Below are 26,811 nucleotides of genomic sequence, written 5' to 3' on the forward strand. Positions count from 1 at the left end.
AGAGAGAGAGAGAGAGAGAGAGAGAGAGAGAGAGAGAGAGAGAGAGAGATCCCAAATAAGAACAGTTGCTGGCCTCTGGCTGGAGGAACTGATGCTGCCTGAAATAACAAGGAATAACCAAGGGCAAGATGGAGGAGGGTGCGTGCCTAGGGCTGGGAATTGTGTTGTATTACAGGGCAACAATCAGCAAAGTAGTGTGGCCCTTGTACAAGAGTAGACATTGAGGAACAGAATGGAATAGAAAGCTCAAACACATTTCACGGCTAGAGGGAATTTAGTTTGTGATGAATGTGGCATTTCAGACTGGGGTACAGTGGAGGATAGATTGTTTAACAAATGTTTCTGGGATAATTAAGAGAAAAATAAAGTTATTGAATGAGTAATCAGTCTATTTTCCCACTAACCCCTCCTTGCCCAGTTTGAAATGTTGCCATCATCATAGACCCTAAAATAAATTCCAGATTCATCAAAGAGATAAATGATATCTAATGCTGACCTTCCATTTATTGTATGCCAGGCCCTATGCTAAGACCTATGGTTAATAAATTTAATCCTCACAACCACCTTTGAGGTAGGTACTATTATAGCCATCACAGTACATATGAGGAAATAGAAGTACCAAGAGTTTAAATGCCTAGCTAAAAATCACACAGATGGCTTGGGGGTGAGGCTGGGTTTGTCCCAGACAGTCTGACTCCAGTACCCACACTCGTAACCTCTACAGTAAATGGAAAAAATGAAACCATAAAAGAGACTAGAAGCCAACACATTTATCTCATTTTCAAGTGGGAAAGAACTTTCTAAGTACAAAACCAGAGACAGTAACCACAGAAGAAAAGACTAGGCTATTTGGCTATATAAAAACATCACAAGATCACAAAACACTATAAACAAATAGAAAAAGCAAATGATGAATTGGGGGAAAATGGGAAAATGTGTTATATATATGTATAGCTGATGGAAGGTTAATATCCTTTCTAAATAAAGAGCTGTGATGAATAAATTAAAAAAAAAGATGAACACCTTATTAGGACTAAGGGCATGACCAGACAACTAAAACAAAACCATAAATGGTCAATAAACAGTATAAGTAAATCAAAGAATGCAAATTTCAACAATGTGATAAGATTTTTTCTTACTTGTTGTGTTGAGAAAGGATTAAAAAGTGATAATATCCACCCAGGATTAGCTTGAGTAGAGGGAGCATAAAACAGGACAACCTTTTGGAGGAATAATTTGTAGAGACGGTCAGAAACCTTAAAAATGCACATAGTCTTTGCCAAATAACTCCATTTTCAGGAATCCAAGGAACTAATCAGGGATGATTGTGGGAAAAAAACTAAGAACAATCCAAATGTCCAATAATTGGCACTTTGTTGAACCAATCATGATTCATGTCAATGTAAGGTAAGTCTTGACAGCCATGAAAGATCTTATGTTGAAACAATTTTTAGTGATCTAAAAAATGAACCTATTAATTGAATAAAGCAGGAACGAAGCCAATGGATAGCATGATTCTAATTTGGTTAAAAAAATACTACCAGCTAATACTTAGCACTTGCTAAGCCTTCAGAGATGGCTTCAGGGTCTTCTCTCATACAGTGCAAACACAAGTTCAGTTAAGTGCTCAGCCTGACCGAACAACTCACGATCCTCCTTTGATCAGAGCAAACGGAACTGATGCTCATTCTTATAAAGTATAAATTTCCTCATTGACATTATTCAACACACTATTATCAAGCACCATCTGTGTATAAAGCTCTGAATGCTAGGTGGGAAGGCAGGTAGGGGAAGGTGAGACAAGAGCAGGAGAGACAGTGGGAGAAAAACTGAGGAAAAGAGAAAGATGGAGTGTGGTCAAGATGGAGGAGACAGAGACTGGGAATATGGTCAGAATTGATAAAGACAGAGGGATGGAGACTCTGAGTGCCAGGAAAACAGAGAGAGGGGCAGAGAAACATGGAAAGAGAGAAACTGGGCAAACAGAGACAGAGGGATGGGAGATATCGAGCGAGAAGAGACAGAGAGGCGAGAGGTGTAGTTGAAATTTCCATTTACGACTGGACAGTGTTTCAAGTTGTTTAAAGCTCTGAAATACATAAAGACTAGCAGTCGACATATTTAAAAAAATCCTACCCATCCACGTATCAATCAACTTATTTATCTTTGCCTCTGGCCAAGCACCAATTAAGTACTTTACCTATCAGTTTTCTGGCATTTATTATTACTATTATTATTGTATTATTATTATTGTAAAATATTATTGTATTATTATTATTATTGTAAAAAATACCTTACCTGACCAGGATCAGGAGTTGCATATGTTTGGACTGTACTGGAGGACCCTTGATCCTCCAGTGCCTACCTCACTGCCATTTCTTCCATCGGACCCGCATTTGGTGGGGGAGAGCAGGGACACTCACCTTGGTGAAGTGGACTGACAGAAAAGGATCAGCCTGGCTTGTGGGAAACTGTCACATATCAAAAACAACTTTGCTTTTATACCGAGAAGAAAAACCACGGTGTGGAAGCCGCAGACCTCTCTCTTCTAATAATCCATTTTTTTTTTCGATGACTGTGTACGCTGATAATCACGGCGTGGGGGGGGTGGTTCTCATAGTTCTCTCTCTGTCTGTCTCTCTCTCTCTCTGTTTCTCCTCTTCTTGATTATGAGACTTAAACGGAAATTTTGAAATTTTGGGTTTTTTCTTTGCCCTTTACAAGTCATCTGAAAATATAATTTCTTCCCCTCACCACAGAGGTGAGAGGTATCAATGAGATAACAGGGCTCATGAGAAACCACAGTTTTTTAAACAACAGTGTGTAGAGTTAGGGAAAAAAAAAACAGGGAAAAGAACTCAAATAAATCACAGGGGCATTCCAGGCAGGTAGAGACACCACACTGTGAGTGAGAGGGTATTTCTGGGTCTCTGGGGAAAGAAAGAGAGGCACCGAGGCCCTGAGTGTGAACGGGAAATACCAGGGAAAGAAGCAGAATAGGGCTAGGTTTCCAGATGCTTTGCCCTGCTCCAAGCTTCAGTTTACCTGTAGGTGGAATTGATATGATCGTCACTACTCTACTGCCCAGGGAAGGGGAGTGTGTTACTTGCAACCCACCTTTCCACAGAGGGTGAGGGGCATGTAAGTTACCTAACAGAGAAAAAAGTGGGGATTCCTCCCCACCCCTCTACAATTCACAGAATCGAAGAATCTGAGAATCACTGGCTCCCAGAGTCCACTGAGCATCGCTGAGTAAGGAAAGGGAGAAAAGTCTCATCTCATCATGTCTTGGGGCCTGAGAGCTCTGACCGATGGCTAACCTGCAAGAAAGGTCCCGATCAGGACCCCCATATTAATGCGTCCATCCTCACAAAGAGGCCCCTTGGGACCCCAACCCTCTCGTAGTCAGGGACACTATGGCCTGATACTTCCGAGGCCCTCAGCATTTGCGATTTTCTACTTTGAAAAATCCGTTTCCAAGGTTTTAGGATTTCAAATATCTGCCATCATCCCTGTAGCTGACATTTATCTTGAATTCTCCATGTGCCAGTTACAGTGCTGAACACTTCTCCCAAGTGGTCACATTCAATCCTCACCACAGTCCGCTGAGGTCCATCTTGTCATCATGGCCGTTATACAAGTGGGGAAAACGGAGGTGCAAAGTAGTCGAGCAACTTGCTCCGGATCACAAAGCTGGTGAGTCGGGGCACTGCCTTCCTTGGTGCCGGGTTTTGAAACCCTCAGATTGCCATGAGCCCAATGTCTCAGGATTTAAATTCTAGGATGCAATGACAGGGAGGTTCTGAGATTTGCAGATTCTTCTGGGGGGCTTGAAGCTTGTGAGATTTTAAGGTTGTCCGAGAATTGGCAGTTGTAATTCCTCACCTCAGCAAGCACTCCCCTCCAACCAATGTTCAACAGGGGAGACCAGTCCCCAGGGGCTTCTCCTGATAGGTCTTGTCTGAGACTCTCAGGCCCGGGCTCCTCAGTGCTCTGCATGGCCTGGGGTTCTGTCATCCAACATCCACTCCAACCTCTCTGCAAGACTGACTTCAGGCCTGGGGAAGAGAAATTGGAAAGAGCTTTTTATTCACATGGTACAAACCTAGTGACCAAGACCCACCTCTTCACCCCTTTACCTCTTTTCCTCCCCCACCTCCCAAGTCCTCAAATAAAGGAGAACCTCTTTCCTCAACTCAGACTCACCTTTCTGGAAAAGCCCAGAGGGGCCTAATGGCTTGGCTTTGTGAAGATTAAAAAAAAAAAAAAAAAAAAAGGGAAAAAAAAAAAAAAAAAAAAAAAAACCAACAAAAAAAAAAAAAAAAAAAAAAAAGAAACCCAACCCTTCCTACCATTAGTTCAAAACAAACTTTCACTGGTTGAGACTTCTGAGTTGGTGGGACATGTCTGAGGACCAAAGATGGCCTGTGTGCCAGGCATCCAGGGGACACACCAAGGTGGGATGAGGTCCTCAGGTTGAGGCCTGCAGGGACCCTGTGTACAGCAGGGACTTAACAGGTATGTCATGTAGTTGGAAGCAAGAGAGAGGGTGAAGAATGTGTTTGTCAAGAAGAACTGAGGAGCTGACTTTAGGGATGTCCTCAAGGTTAATGACCCCTTGCTTTCCGTGGACTTGTGTCTGAACATTTCCTACACCTCCTATGTAACTATTTTCTAGGCCAGTCCTAGAAGCTGAGGCCATGTTCCCTGCCCCAGGATCTGCCCCTCCTGAGGGGTCTGGTTTTCTCTTTTAGGGTTAGATGTATGGGCTGCACCCCACCTTAAACCCTCCCAAACCATCTCTCCTTTACTGTTACCCGTTCCATGAGAGGAGTAGCCAGAGAAATAGGAAGAAAACTGAATGTGAGTGGTGGCCCAGAGTCCCAGGAAGCTACTTGAGCAGGGCCTGGAGTGTGGTAGGGGTGATGCTGCTGCTGCTGCTGCTGCTGAGAGCTAGGACCCTTACAGAGTGAGAGCTGGGAGTCAGGTAGGCAGAGAGGGGCAGAGGTCACCACCTCCTCTCTGTACTGGACTATATCCTCTTGTATGGAAAACTGTCGGGGAGAGTGGGCAAGATTAAACAGAAAGGCAGGTGAAAGTGTCCAGAGAAGGGCACCGTTGACAAAGACTTGAAGGAAGTGAGGGAGAAAGTCATGTAGATATCTAAGTAATTCCAGAGGAAACAGCTAGTGCAAAGCCCTGAGGTGGGAATGTGCCTGATTTGCCCAAGGTCTACTAAGGAGGTTGGTGTGGTTAGAGTGGCATGGTGAGAGGAAGAGGGGCAGGAGGTGAGGTCAGAGAGGGAACTGCGGAGGGGGCGGGTGGTTAAACCATGCAGGACTTCACAGCCCATAGTGAGGACTTTGGCTTTTACTGAGAAGGAGGCCACAGATTTGTGAGCAGAGACATGAACTGTCTTAGGATTTAACAGCATCTCTCTGACTGCTGAGTGTAGAACTGACTGTAGGAGTGAGGGCAGAAGCAGAGGGACCAGTGAGACAGGCTACTGCAATAGTCCAGGTGATGATGTGCCGGTAGTGGAGTGGGTGAATTTGGAGAATGTTTTGAATGGGTTGCCGACAAGATCTATTGAAGGATGAGAGTCTTGGGGCTAGACTAGGATAAAGACAATGCCCTACTGGGTGGGCAGGAAGGAGTCCCTGAACTACTTACCAGCTTGAACTTTTAAGTGACAAAAAAATAAAGTTCTATTTTGTTTAAGCTTCCATTATTTCATGATTTTTCTGTTACTTGCAGCTGAACAGATTCCTTCCTTACCCATGACCCCTGGAAATCGAGACATGTGAGTGGGTGGGGTGCTGCTGGGGGGACCACTTCCCTCCTAGGGATGCTGTCAGTCAAAACCTTGCATACAGGGTGAAATGTCTGAATGGATGTGTTCAGTAAACAAAAGCTGTAATTCAGTTCCTACAAGAGCTGAGACCTCAAAAGGAGAATGAAAGGAGCTAACTAGATGAAGGAAGCAGAAGCAGTGCTCTTGGGAGAGGGAACAGTAGGAACAGAGATGGGAACAGATAGCAAGGAGATGAGGCCACTGTGGGGTGTGGAGGGCTGAGTTAGGAAAGAAAGACAAGGCTTAGATTTGTGATTATGTTAGTCAGTGTCTGCTAACCTGCTCAATCAACTCTTGGGGACATATTCAGGCTCAGTGTTTTGTTGAGCTGGTTAGAAAAAGCTAATCTTACAAAAAAGTTCAATTTCTCATTTGGCCATTCATTCGACAATAGTGCCAAGTCCTGGAGAATGCTTAGGATGACAATCAGGGGCATTCTTGGCTAGTGGCACCACTCAAGCAAAGCCTTGGGGATAGGCGGAGGAAACCCAGCAACTGCGACAGGAGAGTCCGTTTTGCTTTCTTAGATCTCACGCTAAGTACTAAATCTTTCAGGGGCTCTAGGATTCACAGCTGGGGGGCAACAGGGGGTCACGGAGGGTTACAGAGAAGGTAAATCCATCCACCAGAGACATTCTATGGTTCTGCAGCTTGACCACCCTACAGCCCAGCCTGCCTACGCACCGTTCTCTCCTCTGGCTTCCTTATTGGCTCTTCATTCCCTCCTTCAAACCACCTATAACACTCCCGTTGCCTCTTCTCTTTCACGTCCCGCCTCCGTGTCCCTCTGTATTGCCCTTTGAAGGCTCCTTGCTCCCGCTTTCACTGCCCACCTCCATTGGCTCTGTCCCTCCATTCCTGCCTCCGAGTTCGCTCACACATCGTCTCCAGAGCTCCTTCTAGCCTCCATATTGGCTCGTTCCGCCCTTGGCACCGCCCTTTGAAGGCGTGCACAGTCACAAGACTCCCCATTGGTTCGCTGCCGCCATTATCGTCACCTCCTCTACGCCACCAGCGCGCGGCTCCCCATTGGCTGTTCGCGATCTCAGCTTGTATTCCCACTACCTACCTACGCAACCCAGGGATCTCCTACTTTTCGGGCCTCTCCGTTAGCTGCCTGCTGCCCCCATCGCCTATAGCCATTCCATTTTCCCTCCGCCCAGATGCCAATCCTGCTCACACATCCCCATTAGCGGTACTACTTCTGCTCTCTCCATCCCAGACACCATGCCACCCCCATTCAGGCCTCCCCATTGATTCACCAATCATCCCGCCTCCTACACCAAGCACTCTCGAGCATCCCTATTGGTTGAATGCTTCTCCGGCTCTCGAGTCACCCCTTATGTCATCCATGCGCTGCTCCCCATTGGCTGTCTGCTACACCTGTCTTCATCTCTCCGCCTACGCCCCCTGTGAGCCGAACCCCCCCCCGTGCGGGCCTTCCCATTGGCTGCCCGCCCCTCCAGGCCCTGCCCCCACCGGCCCCCGCCGCCGGTGCCGTCGGTGCCGCCGCCGCCGCCGCCGATATGGCGCGCACGGCCCCTGTGGAGCCCTCGCTGCGGCCTCCCGCGCCCCCCTCGCCGGCCGCGGGCGAGCCCCGCACCTCTGTTGAGGCAGCGGTGGCCCCGCGGAGGGTGCTGTTTGCCGACGAGGCCCTGGGGCTGCCGCTGGCGCAGCTGCGCCGCTACCGGCCATGGGGCGGGCCCGGGGCGGGCAAGATGGCGGCGACGGCCCGGCAAGATGGCGAAGGCTGCGGGGCCGAGGAGGACGACGATGGCGAGGATGGGGATGAAGGGGAGGAGGAAGAGGAGGCTTGCCCCGAGCGCTCGTCGCTGTGCCCCGTCCCGGCCGGCGAGGGGTTTTACTTGGTGCCCTCATTTTCGCTGCCTCCTACGCCGGGCCGTTTGGAGCGTTTGGGGCGCGTCATGGTGGAGCTGGAGGCACTGCTGCCGCCTCCCGGAGCGGTCCCCGGGGGTGCCGGGGTGTGGGTGCCTGGGGGACGCCCGCCGGTGCTGCGCGGGTTGGTGCGCGTGCTGAACCGCTCCTTTGAGAAGGCGGTGCACGTGCGGGCCTCACACGACGGCTGGGCTTCCTTCTGCGACCACCCAGCGCGCTACGTCCCGCGCAGCCCACCGGGGACAGGAGCGGGAGGACCAGGAGCAGGAGATCCCATCCTGGATCTGGGCCTTGGCTTGGGCCCTGGCCAGGCGTCTGCCTCCTCGCCCGACGACGGCGGCCGCACCGACCGCTTTGCCTTCCAGCTGCCCTTTGCTGAGGGCGCGGGCGATGGGGCGCGCCTGGACTTCGTGGTGCGCTATGAGACCCCCGAGGGCACTTTCTGGGCCAACAACCACGGCCGCAACTACACGGTCCTGCTCCGGATTGCACCCGCTCCCACACCCACTGATGCTGAAGGGCTGCCCCAGCAGCAGCAGTTGGAGCCACAGCCTGAGTGCCAGGGTCCCGTGGAGGCTGAGGCCAGGCAGCTGAAGAGCTGCATGAAGCCGGTGAGGCGCAGGTAATGTCTGCCAGCGCCACCTCCGCCAAGGCAGGGCTGTGTCTAGGATAGAGAACAAGCATCCTCACCCAGGAACCCCTTAGGCCTGCTCTCGAGGACAGGGAGGAGGGCGCATTCAGTCAGTCAAAGAATACTGGAGGCCAGACATGTGCTAGGCTTTTTAATTACTGGGATTCCATTCATTCATTTATTGAATTCCACTGTAAAGCCCTGAACAAGACACATCTTTCTTGCCCTCAAGGGTCATACAAGCTCCTATGGGAGATAATTGGAAAAAACAAGCAAGCAGATAAATATAGGGATAAGGTTAGTTGATTAGAGGAGAGTAAGGGGAGAGTTTGGGAGGGAATAGCTGTTTTAGGGTGTTCAGAGAGGGCCTTTGAGGAGGTGAGTCTTGGATGATAAAGGTTATGCACAGATATGGAGGGAGAAAATTTGTAGAAAAGGAAGAGGGGGACTTGAGGAGGTGCCATTTAAACAGTCCTGGATGATAAAGAGGAGCATTATGCACACACATGGGAGCAGAGGTGTTCAAGGCAGACCAAGTGCAAGGTCCTGAGATGGTAATGAACTCGGTGTGAATGATGGGTGGTGTGCTGGAGTGGAGAAAGCTGCAGTGACATGGTAGTGTGGATCAGGGGCCTTGTCAGTCGGCGGGGGGGGGGAGAGAATCTGACCCTAATTTGACAGCAGGAAACCAGGATTCCAGAGGGAGAAATTGGTTAAGGAAGTGATGGCGCCTGGCTTTTCCAATTTGGCTATATCTAACCTTGAAGCCTGTGCACTTTCTTAACTATTATGCTCTAATCTAGTCTGAGGCTTCCTGTGGAAGTGGGGAACTGAGCCCATGCTCTTACAGGAAACATTGGCTCTGGCAGAGGCAGAACCAGATGGGCCTGGACTTGAAGCTCACGTTCTTTGTTTTTGCCATACCACCTGTGACTATTCAGAGCCTGGGAGAAAGCCAGTTAACCTAGGAGGCAAGATTCTTTTAGATTTTCTCTATAAAGCTATGAATTCTTCAAGGGCAGCAGCTAGGCCTGATTCTTTTTGTGGTCACCTAAATCTAGCCTGGGATAAATAGACTGTGTACATGTGGGAAATGCATACATTTCCCTGGTCCTGAGAGGACTGGAAATGGGAATGCTTTTTGGACCTTGCATATGCTGGATTAGAAGCCCCTTGCTGCAGCAAGATGTTTGTGGTCCTGGCAAGGTCTTAGGCTGTGAGTGGTTCTGAAAGGTCTAGCTCAGCTGGTGGGCAGATGTGCCTGGGTACTTGAGCAAGCAGACAAGCACTCACTGACCTGTGAGCCCCTAAGTAACCTGAGACTTAGCCTAAGAGTGGCCGGCAGCTCAGCTTTCCTTACAGTGTTAAGAGTGTGGATTTTGGTATCTGCCTGGGTTCAAATTCCAGATCTGCCATCTATTGGCCTTGTGAACTTGGCCAACTCATTTAGTTGTACTGTGCCTCAGTACCTTCATCTGTAAAACATAATTATAGTACTTCACAGGAGGCAAGTAAGAGCACTCAGAACTGAGCCTGGCTCATAGTAGTCCCATATAAGTGTTAGCTAGTATTAGTACTTTGGGAATCACATGTATAATTCCTTGGATTCCCCTCCTAAACTCTGCCTGTCACCAACTATGTGGCCTTGCCTCAGTTTTATCATCTACTAAAGAGGAGTGACAGTCACTTTGGTTGGAGTGGATGTAGCAAACGTGGATGAGGTAACAAGCGTGGTGGTAAGCTGTGAAAGTACAGTGGCTGGCTTGTACTGATCTCTGCTAAGAGCTTCAAGTCCATTCTCTCCTGAGTCCTGCTGTGCATGCTCTGTGCTATAGGTGCTATGATTATGCCCATTTAATATAAGGGGAAACTGAGGTAGCTCAGAAAGGTGAGCCAGTTCATTCAGATTCACTCAACCTAGTGAGTGATAGGACCAGGGAGGAGATACTAGGGGCATTTTTTTTAAACTTTCTCTTAAAGGCCTGATAGGATTCAGAGCAAATTCTGCATTTTGCTCCTGGTGTTCCCAGCATGTTACCTTTTCCTTTTTTTTCTTTATTGAGAGGTATGGCTACATATATAGTGCACTGATGTTATGTGTGAGGCTCAGTGGATTTTTACATATCTATGCCCTTATTGTAACCATCACCTAGATCAAGAAATCCAGCTATTCCAGTGCCCCAGAATTGCCTTTGTTTCTGTCATTTTTCCCAAGTCGTCCTCCCAGCCGGCTGTCGTGGGAGCCCTGTCTGTAAGAAGCAACAGTTTGGGTAATGGAGTTTGGTCATTTTAGAGTGTGAAAGGAAGGGAACGGAGAAATCAAAAACTTGCATGGCCAAGGTGGGTGGGAGGGTGTTTTTCTTTTAAAATACATAGGTGGTTTTAAGGAGAAATTGAAGCATCTCGTTCAGACAATTGTTTTGGTATCTGGCCCCAGGTCTGTGGTTCCTAACATGACTTGTGATTATTTTAAGTGGGCAGATGGCTTTTTGATAGCTTTTTTATCTTTTGATCTCAGCTCTTGCAAAAGGGAGGTTGGTGCTCACTGCAAGATCAGCGATAAGATTTTCTGTAGGTTGGTGGCTTTCTTGGCAAGTACATTTTAATTATTGTTTTAAAACCTGTGTGCTGCCAGTGACTTCATGCGCTGTTGAAGATCAGCCTACCCCTGCGACCCAGCCCTTTTGGGAAATGGTGGAGGATCACTGTAAGCCATGGGAGCCCTGTTGTGGAGGGCTTTCCATTCAGGAAGTGTTGGCTGCAGGCCCACTCTACCGGGCCCAGCCACATTAGGTAGGGGCACAGGAGAAGTTGGTGGTGGCCATCAGGATATATAGCTCAGAAACTGAAATGGCTGCATTCCCTGGGTTGCTGGACCAGGCTTTTGACAACCATTAGGCTTAGAGATGATCCATCAGCAAGCATTTATTGAGGGCCTACTATGTGCTGGGCACGGTGCTAAGTTCAAACAGAGAAAAAGACACAGATTGGCACTGAGATGTCAGAGGGCTTGTGGAATTGGGTGGGAAAGGGCAGGTATAGAGGGCTTGTTGTGCGAGACCTGGCAGAGACCTTGCTCTTTGCTAGGCACTTGGCAGAGTATTTGCATCCAAAATGTCATTTAATCCTTTCAGCGTTCCTGGTGAGATAGACTGTTCCATCCTTCTTTCTCGGATGAGCAAACTGAGGCTCCCAGAGTCCAAAGTCCTAGGGCTGGTGTGGGGAGGAGCCCTCCTGGTCTGCCTTGGCTTAACACCCTTAAGAGGTGTCCTATTCCTCTTAAAAACAAAGACCAAGAAAGCCTCAGTGTGGCCTTAAGGCACTCCCTGCCCTCTCACCCAGCCTGGCCTCAGTGGCTACTAGTCTCACCTCATGCCGTACTCTGCCTTCTGAACTCCTGTCATCATTGTTTTTCCAAGGTGCCTCGCTGTTCCTGCCTCAGGGCCTTTGCCCGTGTTTTTTCCATCACCGGGAATATTGGCCCCTTGCAGTCTCCTTGTTTTGATCCTTCAGTTCTAAAAGTGCTTCCTCCAGGAAGCCTGTTTATCCCAACGTCCTTAGGCCCATTTTTTCATAGCACCGATCAGCCAAGTGGGCAAGCCTTGTTAAGAGAATGTTGTGTAGTAGAGCAGATGAGCATTGCTACAAATTCAGGATAATTTTCCACCCTGCCTGGCAGTCCTATTTTTCCGACCCACTCTTGTCTCCTCCCTGATGTAACTCTTTCAAATGTCCTTTATCTTCAGACCTTACTTCCTGCTTTAAAAAACCAAATAGAAACCATAAGAATGGAACTTCCCACAACTTGCAGCCCCCAAGCCTGCAAACTGATTTCCTTCTCTTATGTTACAGGGGAGGAGAGGACCCTTTTCTTCCCTTAGGCCAGTAACTCAGTCATGTGCTCTGGGTTCCATTTTCTGTCACTTGCTCCAGAACCTGATATAATCAGTTTCCCTTTCTCTCCTGGCAGCTTTTCACTGCCCTCCTCACCTGGTTCTCTATTGGCCTTTATACTTGCCAGTGTCTCTATGGTCTTAAAAATCTGTCCTTTGACCCCACCTCTGTACCTGCTGCTCCTGGCCAGCACCTAATCACCCTCCTCCCTTTCATTGCTGTCTCCCCTTTAAAAATTGCCTATACTTACTTCTACATTTTCTTCAGCCCCCTGCATCTACTAGATTCCACAGGTGAGATTTTGGTTTTCTTGAAGTGGTTGAGCACTCCTACTTAAAACACTTTCTTCCCTTGCCTTGGAACCACTCTCTGCTGCTTTTCTTCTTAACTCCCTGGCCTTTCTCTTTCTCCATGCCCTTTCTTGTACCCTCATATATCGAAGCTTGGTGTCTCCAGTTAGCTGATGTCCCAAAGATGTCTCAAACTCCTCTAGTTCAAGATTAAGTCCACCTCTCACACAGTATGCTGAACAGCCTCTCACTCCCCTATCCCTCCCTTGCTTGTTTTCCTTTTAAGCATCCTGAGCTTTCCCTGACCTATAGTCTGGGCCAGGGCCGCTTGTCCTAGGGCATTCTTTCCTTTTTCTGAAGGCACTGACCTCAGTTTGTGGTTAGATTTTCATTAGGGGATTATTAGATAACCCTCTGCCCTGCTAGACTGTAAGCTCCGTGAGGGGTAGGGACATGGTCTGCTTTTGTTCACTTTTGTATTCCCTCAGGGCCTATCATGGTGCCTGGCACTTAACAGGTGCTTAATAAATGTTTGTTGAAAGAATGAGTGTGAGTATTTTTTTTTTTTGATGTCTTCCTTCACACTAAATTGTAAGCTTCCTAGTTGGGCTTGCTCAACATTGTGTTTCCAGGGTTCTGTTACTGGGCTGATGAACGGTAAGACCTCAATGATTTTTAGGCGTACCTGTAGCTGAGTGGATGGGAATTCAACTTGCTTTCTGAGTCGGCAGCCTTAGGGGAAACCAGAATAATCAAAGTAAAAAAAGGGGTCATCTTAGTTGTCTGGAGAGTTGAGGACCTAGTGTGAGTGATCCTCTTATTCCACATATAACTGGTAGGACATCACAGTTAAGGACTTGGGCCTGAGGCCACATACTATGAAAGTGGCAGAGCTGGGATCTGAGCTGGGGCAGTCCTGCTCTAGTGGCCCAGTTCTTAACTGCTGTACCAGGCTGAGTGATGCGTCTTACCAGCTGGGCAATGTTGGACAAGTTGCTTCCCCTTTCAGAGCCTCAGTTTCCCTCAGTGGGAATGTGAAGGGATTGCTGTTTGTTAAGCACTTTACAGGAAATTTCCTCTTATTTCTTTAATCCACCCAATAGCTCTCTGAGGTCGGTATTACTATTATTCCCACTTCACAGACGAAACTGAGGCATAGAGAGTTTCAGCAACTTGCTCCAGGTCACACAGCTGGTAGGTTGCAGAGCTGGGTTACTCAAAGTTACATGTCATGACCCTTTATTGAGATGTGAAATAAATTTGCTGAATTTCAACAAACATTAAAAGAAATAGTGTAGGAAATAATCAGTGCATCACGACATGTAAAGGTAAGTGTTTCAAGAAAAGAACAGCCGTTTCTCATATGTATATATACACGTGCATGAGATGTGCTGGGTTATGATGTACAACGTATTTTTTACTGTGAGTCATGGCCAAATGAATGAAATCACTGCTGTAAAAGAAAACTCAGCATAATCAACTGCTCTCCCTTCACCCTGGTGGATTGTCCCTAAGTCCCAGAGTTGACACTGACAGACCATAGCTGGGAAAGACAGAGCAATGCCCCACATAACTTGGTGGCTTTCACAGCCGCCTTCAAACCCTGTTCTTTTCTTTTCAGAAAGCAGATGGCTCAGGGTAACTAGGATTCCAAGTATCACAGGGCAGATTTCTGAAGCCACCTGTCCCCCGTAGAGAGTCAGACTTATCTTCAGATTGACTGCACGAGAGCTGGGGTCTGCTGAGTTTCCCTTTGGGTTTCAGTACATGACCCACTTTGGGCTGGCCGAGTTCTTTGAAAACATGAGTGTTGGGGGTGCTTATGGAGGTGCCGATAGTAGTGATGTGACTGAAAATCTGCTTTGCTCTACTCAGTGGGGGTTGGCAGCCCTCACTAGCTCACTGATTGTAATAATTCACTGTTTTGTCCTTTTTGGCTGGCCTAGGCTGGGGCAGATGGTACCTCTCTGAAATCTTGCCCCCTGGTCTCTGGGTGCTGCCTTAGGTCAGCAGTCATTGAGTTTCCTGATGGCAGGAAGAATTTCCACACCCAGGAGGTTTCTAGGCTACATTGTTTTGACTAGTTTTCGTGAGCAACCAAAGGATACATGCCCAGGACGTCCCTAGGCCTGTGTGCTCCAGCCCACTACTGCCCGTTGCCCTTGAGAGGATACCACGTGGCATTTGTGGGGCTGGTGCCAAAAGCAGGTTTCCTTCTCGAAATTTGCAAGCACACTGGAGGTACAGTTTTGTTCTTAATCTCTCTCTCCATTTTTCTAAGAACACCTCTCCTCCGTTACTGATCAGTGAGTCAGTATACATTGGTACTCTATTTCTCTTACTAGCCTCCTTTTGGTTAAAGTCATAGCTTCCCTCGAATGTTTACTGTGAACGATAGTTCAAGGATACTTAGATTTTCCTTTTTTTAAGCCCACGGTTTCGAACGCTTCAAAATGGAGCCCTCTTTGGGTGTTGTCTGAGTGGCATGTAGTTAGTGGGTGTAGAGACATGGTTCTTTGAGACTCAGTTTCCACATTTGTAAAAAGGGAAGGGTGTTGCTTTGATGGAAAGATATGAAGGTTTTCAAATGACTTGGTGTATCAATGAAAAGGGCCTGTGGTGGAGGGGCGAACAATAGGTGCTTGTGCCTCCTTTCATTTCTGACTCCAGAAGTAGGGAATGACCTGTGTACTTCTGTTCACTTTGTAGATGTTGGAATCGGCTAAATTACTTGACCTGATTTTTAGATGTTGCCCCTCTTTTCACCCTCCTCAGCAGCAGTAGAGATGATTTGGGGGCTGAAGGACTTGTTTTATTTTTTTTCTCTCTCTTCCTTCAACTGAACTGTGGAGTTTTTTTTTTTTTCCTGCTGGTTGGCTGCATCCCGAGATCTGCCCCCTTCTCTCTCGCATACATCTAAGATTTGAGTGGCTTTTAGAAACCTGGTTGTCGTGTATGTCAGTTCTGGGCCAGATGGCAGGGGACAGCTTGCCTAGTCCTGCCCCTGGGAGGCAGGGCTGCCTTTCTGTCTGGGTCGTCTTGAAGAGACTTGCTTTAGAAGATCTTAGGAAGGTGACATTTTGTTTAATGAAGGACTACACCAGCAAAAGAAGTTGTGTCAGGCCACAAATCCAAAGACCTGGATTTTAGAGCCATTGAAGGGACGGGTACAGGACCAAGCTGGTTTGCTTCTAATCTCTCTTTTTTATCCGTGGTGTGCAGGAGTTGATGGCTGGGTTCCTGGAGTCACTCATTCCAGGCCGTGTAGTATTCTCATTCAAAGACCTCTGGTGGGACACATGAGCCCTAGTCCATGGAGGAAGGCAGACAGTTTCTTCTGGAGCTTCTAGGCTCTAGATTCATGTACGTGGTTCAAACTTCTTCCTCAAGGGTACTAATAAAAAGCAGTTCTTGGAGCCACTTCTGTGTCTGGTGGTTTCCTAGCCACATGTTCCCATGAAGGCAGGGAAAGTGGAAATAAATATGTTTCAAATAAAAGCCAGAATGATGGAGGAGGGAGGAATCTTTTCTATTGTTGCCTACCTCAATTTACTGGAAAGGATTAGAGATGGAGTTGGAGTAAGACCCCATCTCCCTTATCCAAGAAGCAGCAATTTGTTGGTTGAGAGCAAAGTTAGGAGCTGAAAGACCTAGGTTTTGATCCTCACTGTATGACCTTGAGCCATTTACTCAGCTTCCATTTCATCATCTGTAAATTGAGGATAATAATACTGCCTACTTCAGATGATTAAAAGTACCTATCTTATAGAGTTGCTGTGAGGATTTAATTAATAGTATATGTGGAACACTTAGAACAATACCTAGTACGGTAGTAATTATTTGGGTCAGCTAGTGATATTCTGTTTCTGTGAAGGTAATTGATTATGTGTTTTCAAAATATTGCAACCATTTTCAGAAATGTCAACATCATCAAGTTACCCCTAGGAAGAAAAAGGTCTGAGCAATTGCCTCAGCTCCTGTCAGGTCTCTGAACATGTTTTAGTTAATGCTTCCCTCACTACCTTAATCTGTAAACATTTGATACTCATTTGTGAGAATGGGAACAGTGATTTCTCCATGATCCCCATGACCCCATCCCTGGCAGGGACTGGCTGAAATACACTTGGCTTATGCCACTCAGACCTTGGGGTCTGACTTGCCTGGTGAAGGAGAACCAAGACCAACAAATATCTACAGTTGATTTAACCCCTTCTCTGTGCCAGGCCCTGGTATCTATCTTGATGTCCTCATTTTTCTTGACTTCCCTGTGCTTGGTGTGTATCTGGATCCCCTGTGCTCCATTTTAAGGTGAGGAGGGTGAGGCTCAGGAAGATTATGTGCCCTGTCAGGCTAATATGGCGATGGGCGGAGGGTTGACAGAGGGACCCAGGCCTCTGTGACGCCGGGTTACTATCTTTTCTGCTGACCTTCCCATTTTCCAGTCGCTTCCTCTATTTTGCTGCTTCCTGTCCCCCAAAGTCCTCACCTGCCCTTTCTTGGAAGAGATGAGTCCCTCCACAGCCAGGAAGATACCCTAATGAAGTGATCCAAATTGTTCATAAAGCTATATCCAAAAACGTCTGCTGAAGCCTGCTTTGTGAGAGTAAAATGTCGGAAACAACCTAGCTGCTCAGTTGGAAGGGATTGGCTACATACCTTATGGTGAGCTCATATGATAGGAGTAGTAAGCAGCCATTTTGAATGTTTACAAAAGTATGTAGATGGACAAAGTATGTTAAATGGACAAAGTATGTTAAATGGACAAAGCCAGCTGTGAAATTATATCTGCAGAATTTAAATGACTTCATAGAATGTCTGGAATGAAATTTTCCAAAATGGGAATGGTGATTGCCTCTGGCTGATGTGTGACTTTTTTATTGCTTTATACTTTCCTGTATTTTGTAAAATTTTTACAATGAGTGTATAGGACTTTTATAATCAGGAGATAGAAGGAGGCAGCAGAAGAGAAAACAACAGCTGTCAGGTGAGGGTGGGCCACCACAGAGGCTCAGAAATTGCTGGTGGGTGGCAGAATTGGCCTCTCAGGGTATCAGATCCATGTATTCTCTCCTCTGCCTCACAGGCCTAACGAGGAAGAGCTGAGGATGAAGAGCACAGATGATAATACCCCTGCTGTGGGTAAGCAATTGGCAGGTGGTGGGAGTTTTAGCTTATATTTATCATTTTTTCTTCCTCCCCCTTTTCTTTCTATATAAATTAAGAGACACCCTCTGCCTTAGACTGTCACAGAAAGCTTCAGAGGCAAAACTGTCAATGGCTGGAACAGATTTTCTTAACCAAACCAGGCCTGCCTTGCCCCAACACTGCCGTTCTCTTCTCTCCAACAGAGCGTCCTGATGTCCAAGAGTCAGTGGGTCCCCTGGTGGCTCCCACCCCTCTCCGTCCGTGGCCACAGATGACACTTCAGGTAAGCAGGCCTTGGCAGCCTCTGGATGCCTGATGGGAGGCTGGGTGGTGGGGGTTGGTTTGCTCTGGGACCACCCTAGGTTGGGGAGAGATTCTCCAAATCAGAACCTGATGATGAAGGGGCAGCATGCAGTTATTTACTTGGGCTTATCGAAATGTCATTTGTTAACTTAGTAAATATCTATTGAATGCTCACTCTGTGCCAAGCACTGTTATGGATGCTGGGAATATGGTAGTAACCAAAATTGCTGTCTTCATAGGACTTACTTACATTTTAGTGGAGTGAGACATAACAAAACAAAATAATAGTTAAAATATATGGTATTTTACATGATGACGAGTACTAAGGAAAAAAATGGAGAGGGAGGGGGAGAGAAGAGAATGAATGAATGAAAGAACGAATGAATGAATGGGGGGACACTTTGGCAACTTTAGATTTTAGAGTGGCCAGGGAAGGCTTTAGTGTAAGTGAGATTTGAGCAAAGATGTGAAGAAGGTGAGAGAGCCATGTGGATAACTAGGGGAAGAATGTCCTGGCAAGTGCAAAGTCCCAGAGGTGAGGCCATGACTAATGTGTGTAATAAATAGCGAGGAACAGTGAGTGAGGGGGAAGTGGAAGGAAAGTGAGGTTAGAGAGGTGGCAGGGATAGATTGTGTTGGGCCTCGTGGGCCATGGAGATGACTTGGCTTTTACTCTGATTGACAAGGGAGCCACGGGAGGATCATGAGCAGAGGAGAGCCATGATCTAACTTAGGATTTAACAGGTTCTCTCTGGCTGCTGTGAGGGATGTAGATTGTAGGAACAAGGGCAGAAGCAGAAGGACTGTGAAGAGGAGGCTACTACATTGGTCCAGGCAAGTGATGCTGGTGCTGGCAGGGAGGTAGAGAAATTCTGGAGGGGGGTGGTGGTGGTGGTGGTGGTGGTGGTGGTGGTGGTGGTGGTGTGTGTGTGTGTGTGTGTGTGTGTGTTTATTACAAAGATTTTCAAGAATAGATAAAAGACTAGTGTAATGAACCCACTTCAGTTTCAACAAATCACCCAGCTTCAACAAATTTGAGCATATGTCCATTCCCACTTTTTTATACCCCACCCCTCCTCTCCCATTCTCTATGGGATTATTTTGGAAAAAATCCAGACATTCTCCTATCCATAAATACTTCAATTTGTGTCTCAGAAAATTAAGAACTCTTAAAAAAAAGTGCCATCATCATACTTCAGAAAATTAACAATAATTCCTTAGTATCATCAAATGTTCGATCAATGTTCATATTTCCTTTTGTTTTAGGATCCAAACGAGATTAACACATTGCATTTGGTTGATGGATCTTTTTACATTTTTAAATCTCCCCCACTTTTTTTGCAATTTGATCAAGAAACCTTGTTTGTTCTGTAGAGTTTCCCACAGCCTGTATTTGACTGATTGCATCCATGTGGAAACACATTTCTCATCTTATTTTTTATTAATTTATTCTATTTAATTAATTGATCTATTTTTAAATTAATTAAACTATTAATTTTCTTGAGTTTATTAGATATAATCTATTATTAATTTAAATAGAATCGATTCTATTCTGTTTAATTTACTTATTCCCTCTTCATTTATTAGCTGGAATTTTTCTCTAAAGAAAAACTTTCTCACATTAACTATCTGGCTACCTTGACAGTATATACCTTGAAGGTATATAGTTTATATAGAAAAAGCTGTGTAAATACTTAATTTTCCCCTCTTTATTTACCAGTCTTCAGAAGAAACGAACTTCTACAAAGGTGACCAAATAAAGGATTTTTGTTTTTGGAACATCATTATTAACTCATGAGTTTTAAACATATTTGATGAGTTTCAATTCATTGTCCTTATTTATTCTGATGCTTAAATTGAATTGCCTCTGGCTAGTGGAAGCTTATTTAGATTGGCTCCAGAGTCCTTTTGACACATACCCATCATTCTTTGAGCACTTCCTGACATTCTGGTATGGCAGTATGTCCCAGACTCATTTTGTACTTTGCCCTAAAAATGAAACGGCCATTTATTTAAGGAGCCCTGGTTCCTTTTAGTGGAGAATGATATTTAGATCTGGGTGCTAGGTGTGCTTGTTGCTACTAGGTTGGTCATTGTTTCCAGGCCTTGTTAAAAGACAGAGCTAAGAAATAATTTTTTTTAAAGAAAAAATACACAAATTCATGTGGATATTCTGGATATGTTTTGGAGGTCAACCAACAGTATTTACTGACAGTCATTCAGCAAATATTGGTGCCCACTGAATTCCTCAGCTTTATGATCTTCAGGAAGCCTCCTTTTACTTCATCTAATTTTGTTATTTTAATATAGACAACATAGTCTTTGGAATTTAGAGAATTATAGAGAGCTCTTTAAAGTTTTTATCTGGAAATACCTGTGGGGCTGGGTATGAGCTGTTACCAGTTCTTACTGTCTCTGCTTATCCCATCCCCTCCTCTACTTCGTTTCCTTCCCTTTCTTCCCCCCTTCCCCTCCCCCAATGGTTCCAGGTGTCTGAAGTTACAGTGACTGGCAAACCCCCAGAGGAAGGTGACGTCCCCAGAAGCAGGCTGCCTGTGGCTTTCACAGAGGTCCACCAGGCACCGGCCATCAGGATTCCCCCCTCCTCCTCTCTCTGTGGCCTGGGTGGCTCCCCCAGGGACCAGGCCTCAGGGCCTGATGCAAGTGAGGGGGCAGCTGGGCCTCTCCTGGAACCTAGCCAGCAACAGGTGGAGGCCATGTGGGAAGTATCGAGTGAGAATGGAAAGGGGCAAAAGGACCCCATGGTGGGGGCTATTATGGACGAGCCACCTGGGGGTCTGGAGGTTGTGAGTGGGTTGGAGGAGCCGCTTGGTGAGGACACCATTGACCAGGAGCTGGAGCAGCTCTACCTGTCCCACCTGAGTCGCCTGCGGGCTGCTGTGGCTGCAGGTGGGGCAGGAAGTGGTGGGGAGGGCTCCACAGATGGGGAGGTATCCCCCAGCCATCCCCTGGGCGTACTCACGGACCGCGACCTGATCTTGAAGTGGCCTGGCCCTGAGCGGGCCCTGAACAGTGCTCTGGCCGAGGAGATCACACTGCACTATGCCCGGCTGGGGCGTGGCGTGGAGCTCATCAAGGACACCGAGGACCCTGATGAGGGGGAGGGTGAAGAGGGGCTCTCCACGATACCTTCCAGCCCAGAAGGGGGCACCCCCAAGGAATCGCCTCCGGAAATACTCTCTGGGGCCCAGTTGGTGGTAGCCACTATGGGAGATGTATGGCTCCCGTGGTTAGAGGGCTCAGGATGTGACAGCCCTCTAGTTCTGGGTAAAGAGGGTCAGTTCACTGGGGATACAGAGAAGAGGATGGGCAAGGACACTGACTCTTTGCACATGAATAGAGTGACATCTGGGTCCCTGGGAGGGACCGAAGCCCATATGCAGTTAACCACTGAGTGGGCAGACAGCTTGGTTCCTGTATCTGTCAAGGAGCCAGCTGGTGCAGTTCTGCAGGGGCAAAATCTCACCCTCCTTGGTACCTTGGGGGCCGGAGTCTGCCCATCTAGCCTGGCGTGGCCCCATGTGAGCTCCCAGGATGAAGAGGGTTCAGGCCTAAGTCTTGAGCCCCCAAAGAGGTCTCCCACTCTAGCAGCCCCTGCAGAATGTGTGTGTGTTTCACCTCCCCAGCTCTGGGGGCCCTTGACCCAGACTCTGGGGGTTCTGGCTGGCCTGGTGGTGGTCCCTGTGGCTCTGAATAGTGGTATGTCCCTCCTGGTACTTATGCTGTGCCTCTCTTTGGCCTGGTTCTTGTAGGAGCTGCTTGTGGGACCAGCAATAACAGGCGTCTCCCTCTCTGGGATCTGGGGAGGGGCAGCCCTTGCACCAGCCCCAGAGGGTTCAGATGGGATGAATGGCCTGTACAGTGAGGGGTCCTTTGCTTCTAAGAATGCTTGACTGGAGAGAAGCCTCCCCAACCCTGAGCTCTCCAGTCAGCACAAGACTGCTATGGTGATACCAGTGGAGAGGAACAGGGGACGGATGGTAGGAATGAGAACTTTCAAAATGGAAATGGGCATGTCCTCCCTGCCCCCAGCCTGTATTTATTTTTGTATAATTCTCTGGATGAGGGAGAGTGGTCATGAGCTGGTCTTGGGGCACAATTACCCAGAGATATATTTATTAACAGCCAACCTGTACAACCTGCTGAAGCTTTATTTTTCATTTAATTTATATAGAGTAACTATTATTATACGCCACAATAGAGCTCTATGAGAAATGATGTGTCTTGCTGTGCAGTGCTTTTCTGTTCAGGAATGAATGTACAGAGTGGTCACATTCTATGAGAGGACCACAGTAGGGAATGGGAGGTGGGACGTGGTCATTCCTGCTGCTGCTACTTCAATATGTCCTTGAGAATCTGTGTCACCTCACTGTATAGTCCTAATCTATGTAGTCTGGTGGTCTTTAGCGGGCAGGTCTTTTGGTCATTTCCACATTCTGCCAGGGAGGGAGGAAGAGTGGTGGCCACATGAGGGTTTGGTGTTTACACATGTGGTTGCAGTGGTGGATATGGTCAGCTGTGGATATGGGGATTTTGGTTGTGAATCAGCCACAAGGTTTCGAAGTTACTGGAAAAAAAACAGCCTTTGACACCAGCAAGGAGCCCCTTCTGCCCCCAAATTGGGAAGGCCTCAGAAAGCACAGTGGAGTTCATGTAAAAAATTCATACCAGAGTTGCCATCCACAGACATTGCATTCTAACTCTATAAACAGGAAACCCAGAAGCTTTGAAATAAATGATAATATATTTACTGTATGCAAATTAAAAACTCAGCAAAATGGAACCATATATTTATTTACTTCCCTTCACAGCAAAAATTAAAAAAAAAATTTTTTTTTACTAGCTTTCTTCAGTTCTTCTCCTCCAGGGCTCCAATGTTTTTCTGAAATAGCCCCAATCAGATTTTTTTTTGCCCAACACCTTCAGTAAGAGTGCTAAATCACTGATGACATGCACATTGTTATACCAATGGTCCAGTCTCAGACCTCATCTTACTTGACCTATTGGTAGCATTTGACATGGTTGATCATCTCCTCAACCTTGACATCCTTTCTTTACTTGGTTTCCACAACACCACACTCTTCTAGTTTTTCTCTTTCCTCACTGGCTACTCTTCTAAAACAGTTCCTGACACATAGTAGGTTCTCAGCAAGTATACCTTGAATTAAGTAAATGAAGGAACAAATAAATGTATGTGGGGAAATATAGAGAGACTGTTAGAGAACTTAGTTGGTCATTCAGTGGTTATAAGCTCCATTTCATTCCATAATTGTTGACTGACCACCTCTGCTTTCCTCTGAGGACACAGAGGAAGGTGCTCACAGTCTATGGAGGAGATGGACGCAGAAATAATTTCAGTGCAGTGTGGGTTCCATTAATGGTGATGGGTACAGTGGGCTGTGGGGACCCCAGGACAGATGCTCAGCCCAGTGTGGGGACTCTGGAAGTCTTGCAGGAAATGGTGCCTGAACTGAGTTTTTAAAAATGAGAAAGAATCTACAAGGCGATAAAGAGGAAGAGAGGGCAGTCCAGTCAGAAGGAATGACATCGCAGAGTTCTGGAAGTGGAAAACAGCTAGTGGAAACAAATCAGCACACCCATATTCCATCTGTCTTTCAATGAGGACATTCTGACTTTGTCAAATATCAAAGTCCACATGTGTTGATGTCCTTCCTTTGTTGTGATAATTTGATCAGTGTTCAAAAAGGCAACTTTATGGCAATTGGGTTGAAAAATGAGATAAAATGGGCAAATTACTACAGACATATATCTTGCAAAACCGTCTTAACAAAAAGGGAAAATCTGAGTAAAAGAACCTGTAGCCAATGGTCTTTCCACACAGAAATGGACCAGATGAGTTTGCTGGCGAAACACTCAAGGAATGTGTAATTCCAATTTTACAAAAGCAATTCCAGAGTGTAGAAAAAGGGGACATTCCTAATTCATTTTATGGGGCTATTGTAATCTTGATACTAAAACCTGATGAGCGAAATGATATTACAGAACAATCTCAAGAAAATAGATGCAAATATTTTAAAACAGTGATAATTGCCTGTCTTAGTCTGTTCAGGCTGCTATAACAAAATAGCATAGACAATGTGGCTAATAAACAACAAACATTTATTTCTAACAGTTCCGGAGGCTGGGACATCAAAATCAAGGTGCCAGCAGATTTGGCATATTGCGAGGCCAATTTAGTGGTTCATAGACATCTGACTTCTCACTACATCCTCACAGAGTAAAGGGACAAGGCCAATCTCTGGGGTCTTTTTTCATAAAGGCATTAATCCCGTTCATGAGAGCTCTACCCTCATGACCTAATTACCTCGAAAGGCTTCACCTTCTAATTACCATCACATTGGGGATTAGGTTTCACTGTATGAATTTTGAAGAGACACAAACATTCAGTCTATAGCACTGCCGAAGTTCAGTACAGATGCTCTTTGACTTATAATGGAGTTACTTCCCAATAAACCCATTGTAAGTTAAAAATATCGTTAAGTTGAAAATGCATTTAATATACCTAACCTACCAAACATAGCTCAACCTAGCCTACCTTAAATGTGCTCAGAACACTTACAGTACTCTATAGTTGGGCAATTAGCTTGAGTTTCACCTAAAGAATAATTGCCTTCCTCTTCTCACCAGAAGCAGAAGACACAGATGGGTGTTTTGTAGATGTGATAGGATATGAAAACAAAATACAATAATCAAAACATGCTGGCAACACAACACTAGAGTATCAGTTGTTTATTCTTGTGACTGCATGACTGACTGGGAAGCTTGGCTCGCTGTCACTGCCCAGCATCACAAGAGAGTATTATACTGCATATCACTAGCCTGGAAAAAGATCAAAATTCAAATTTTGAAGTATGGTTTCTACTGAATGTGTATCGTTTTTGCATCACCATGAAGGCAAAAAATTGTAAGTCAAACCATCGTAAGTCAGGGATCATCTGTACATTAAAAAAATATGACCAAGTTGGATTTATTCTAAAACTGCACTCTGGTTTAACATTTGAACTCCATCAGCATAATTTGCCCATTAGCAAATTAAAGGAGAAAACCACAAAGAAGAAAGGGTCATAAAATTTGACATCTGTGCATGATTTCAAAAATCTTAGCAAGTTAGTTGAATAACTTCCTCAACATAAAGGATCTACAAAGATTTACAGTAAACTACATACTTAGAAGTGAAATGTTAAGACCTTTGATATTTGGAATGTGGCAAGTGTGCCTGCTATCAACATTTCTCAGCATTGTACTGGAGGTCCTAGCAAGCACAATAAGGCAAGGAGAAGAAATAAAATATTTAAAGATTGGAAATGAAGAACAGAATTGTCATTATTTGTAAATGATGCCATTGTGTATGTAGAAAATCCAAAATAATCCATGGATAAATTATTAGAATTATTAAGAATATAAAGATTTCTGATACAAAATCCATATTTAAAGATCTCTTCCTTTTATATGCTAATGACTGGAAATTTTTAATAAAGATACCATTTATGAACTACTTAGAAATGAACAAAAGAGCAAGATCTTTTTTGAAAAAAAAATCTTATTGAAAGTCATTTAAAGAGACTAAATAAATAGATAATAATGTGTTTATCAAATGCAGAGTCAGTGTCATTAAGCCGTCAGTTCTCTCTAAACTGCTTTGTAGGTTAGGTGCACATCCAGTCATAATTCCAATAGATTTGCGTGTGTGTATCATAACAAGCTCATTCTTAAATTTATGTGGAAGTGCCAACTAGCCAGGACACCCATACTTATTATAAAAGTATAGCAATTAAGATGGTGTAATATTGCTCTAAGGATAGACAGACTAATAAAAGACCAGTGGTCAGAAACAGACTCACACATATGTAGATACAGAATAAGTGGCCAAGGAGGTATTGTGAGACTAAAGGGAGATGGCTGGACTTTCAATAAATAGAACAATTGGTTATCCACATTGAAAAAAGTGAAATTGGATCCCTACCTCACAACACAAAAATAATTGTGAGCGGATTCAAAACCTAAATGTGAAAGGCAAAACAAAAGAGCTTTAAGAATTTAACAGAGAAGAATACCTTCATATACTCGTTGTAGAGAAGTTTTTCTTAAACAAGACACAAAAACACTAACCATAAATGAAACTTATAAAACATTCAATTACATTAAAATTAAGAATGTCTGTTGATCAGAAGACACCATAAAGAGTGAAAACCACAAATTAGGAGAAGATAATTGAAGCACATATGAGTGGTGATAGGTTCAAACCTAGAATATATTAAAAAACTACAAATAGAAAACCCAGACATTCCAATAAGTGTATAAATAAATTGGATATTCACAGAATGGAATATTGTACAATGAGAGTGAAAGATCTACAACTATACGGAACAGCTTGGATGAATTATACAAACATGATGTTGAGCAAAAGAAGCCAAACACAAATGATTACAAACTATATGATCCATTTACACAAAGTTCAAAAACAAGAAGAGCAAATTCATTACTAATGATAAAATTATAAAGAAAAGCAAGGGAATGATTATCACCAAGTCATGATAGTGTTTACTTTTGGAGGAGGAGAGATGTGATTGGGAAGGGACCCAGGAGACTTCTGGAATATTGATAATGATCTGCTTGGACTGGGTGGTTGTTAATGGATGTGGAATTAATATTCATTAACATGTACATTTCACAGTCAAAAAAGAAAAAAAATCAACTAAAACAAAAGGAAGTGAGAAGTGGGAGTAAAATGGCTCTCTGGGACTCCTCCACACAAA

At 45.4% G+C, this 26,811-nt stretch overlaps 2 protein-coding genes across 9 annotated transcripts in view; one reads left to right on the forward strand and one right to left on the reverse strand.

Annotated features, from left to right (window-relative positions):
• The window catches only part of FOXP3 (forkhead box P3), an 18,059-nt gene extending 11,211 nt beyond the window's left edge, over positions 1 to 6,848 (reverse strand). For 2 of the 7 annotated variants that reach the window (XM_011385142.2, XM_011385139.2), the window contains exons 1-2: positions 6,539 to 6,848; positions 2,424 to 4,058 (exon numbers count right to left, since the gene is read on the reverse strand). Coding sequence is in view for 3 of the 7 variants with exons in the window: in XM_023525994.1 (XP_023381762.1) it covers positions 1,140 to 1,207 (68 nt within the window). In the remaining 4 variants the exon portion in view is untranslated. Of the gene's footprint in view, positions 1 to 1,139; positions 1,221 to 2,423; positions 4,059 to 6,538 lie in introns of all 7 variants that reach the window. The other 5 variants (XM_023525994.1, XM_011385137.2, XM_011385140.2 and 2 more) reach the window with 5 other exon arrangements.
• A 496-nt stretch (positions 6,849 to 7,344) lies between these two features.
• PPP1R3F (protein phosphatase 1 regulatory subunit 3F) overlaps positions 7,345 to 26,811 on the forward strand; it is a 36,106-nt gene continuing 16,639 nt past the window's right edge. Inside the window, exons 1-4 of one of the 2 annotated variants that reach the window (XM_011385144.2) lie at positions 7,345 to 8,372; positions 17,649 to 17,704; positions 17,914 to 17,993; positions 20,503 to 25,420. In XM_011385144.2, the coding sequence (XP_011383446.1) occupies positions 7,381 to 8,372; positions 17,649 to 17,704; positions 17,914 to 17,993; positions 20,503 to 21,786 (2,412 nt within the window). In that variant the 5' untranslated portion in view covers positions 7,345 to 7,380 and the 3' untranslated portion in view covers positions 21,787 to 25,420. Of the gene's footprint in view, positions 8,373 to 17,648; positions 17,705 to 17,913; positions 17,994 to 20,502; positions 25,421 to 26,811 lie in introns of those variants that run through there. The other variant, XM_023525996.1, reaches the window with a different exon arrangement.

The sequence above is a fragment of the Pteropus vampyrus genome, unplaced genomic scaffold (assembly GCF_000151845.1).
Source record: "Pteropus vampyrus isolate Shadow unplaced genomic scaffold, Pvam_2.0 Scaffold663, whole genome shotgun sequence".
Taxonomy (NCBI): Eukaryota; Metazoa; Chordata; class Mammalia; order Chiroptera; family Pteropodidae; genus Pteropus; species Pteropus vampyrus.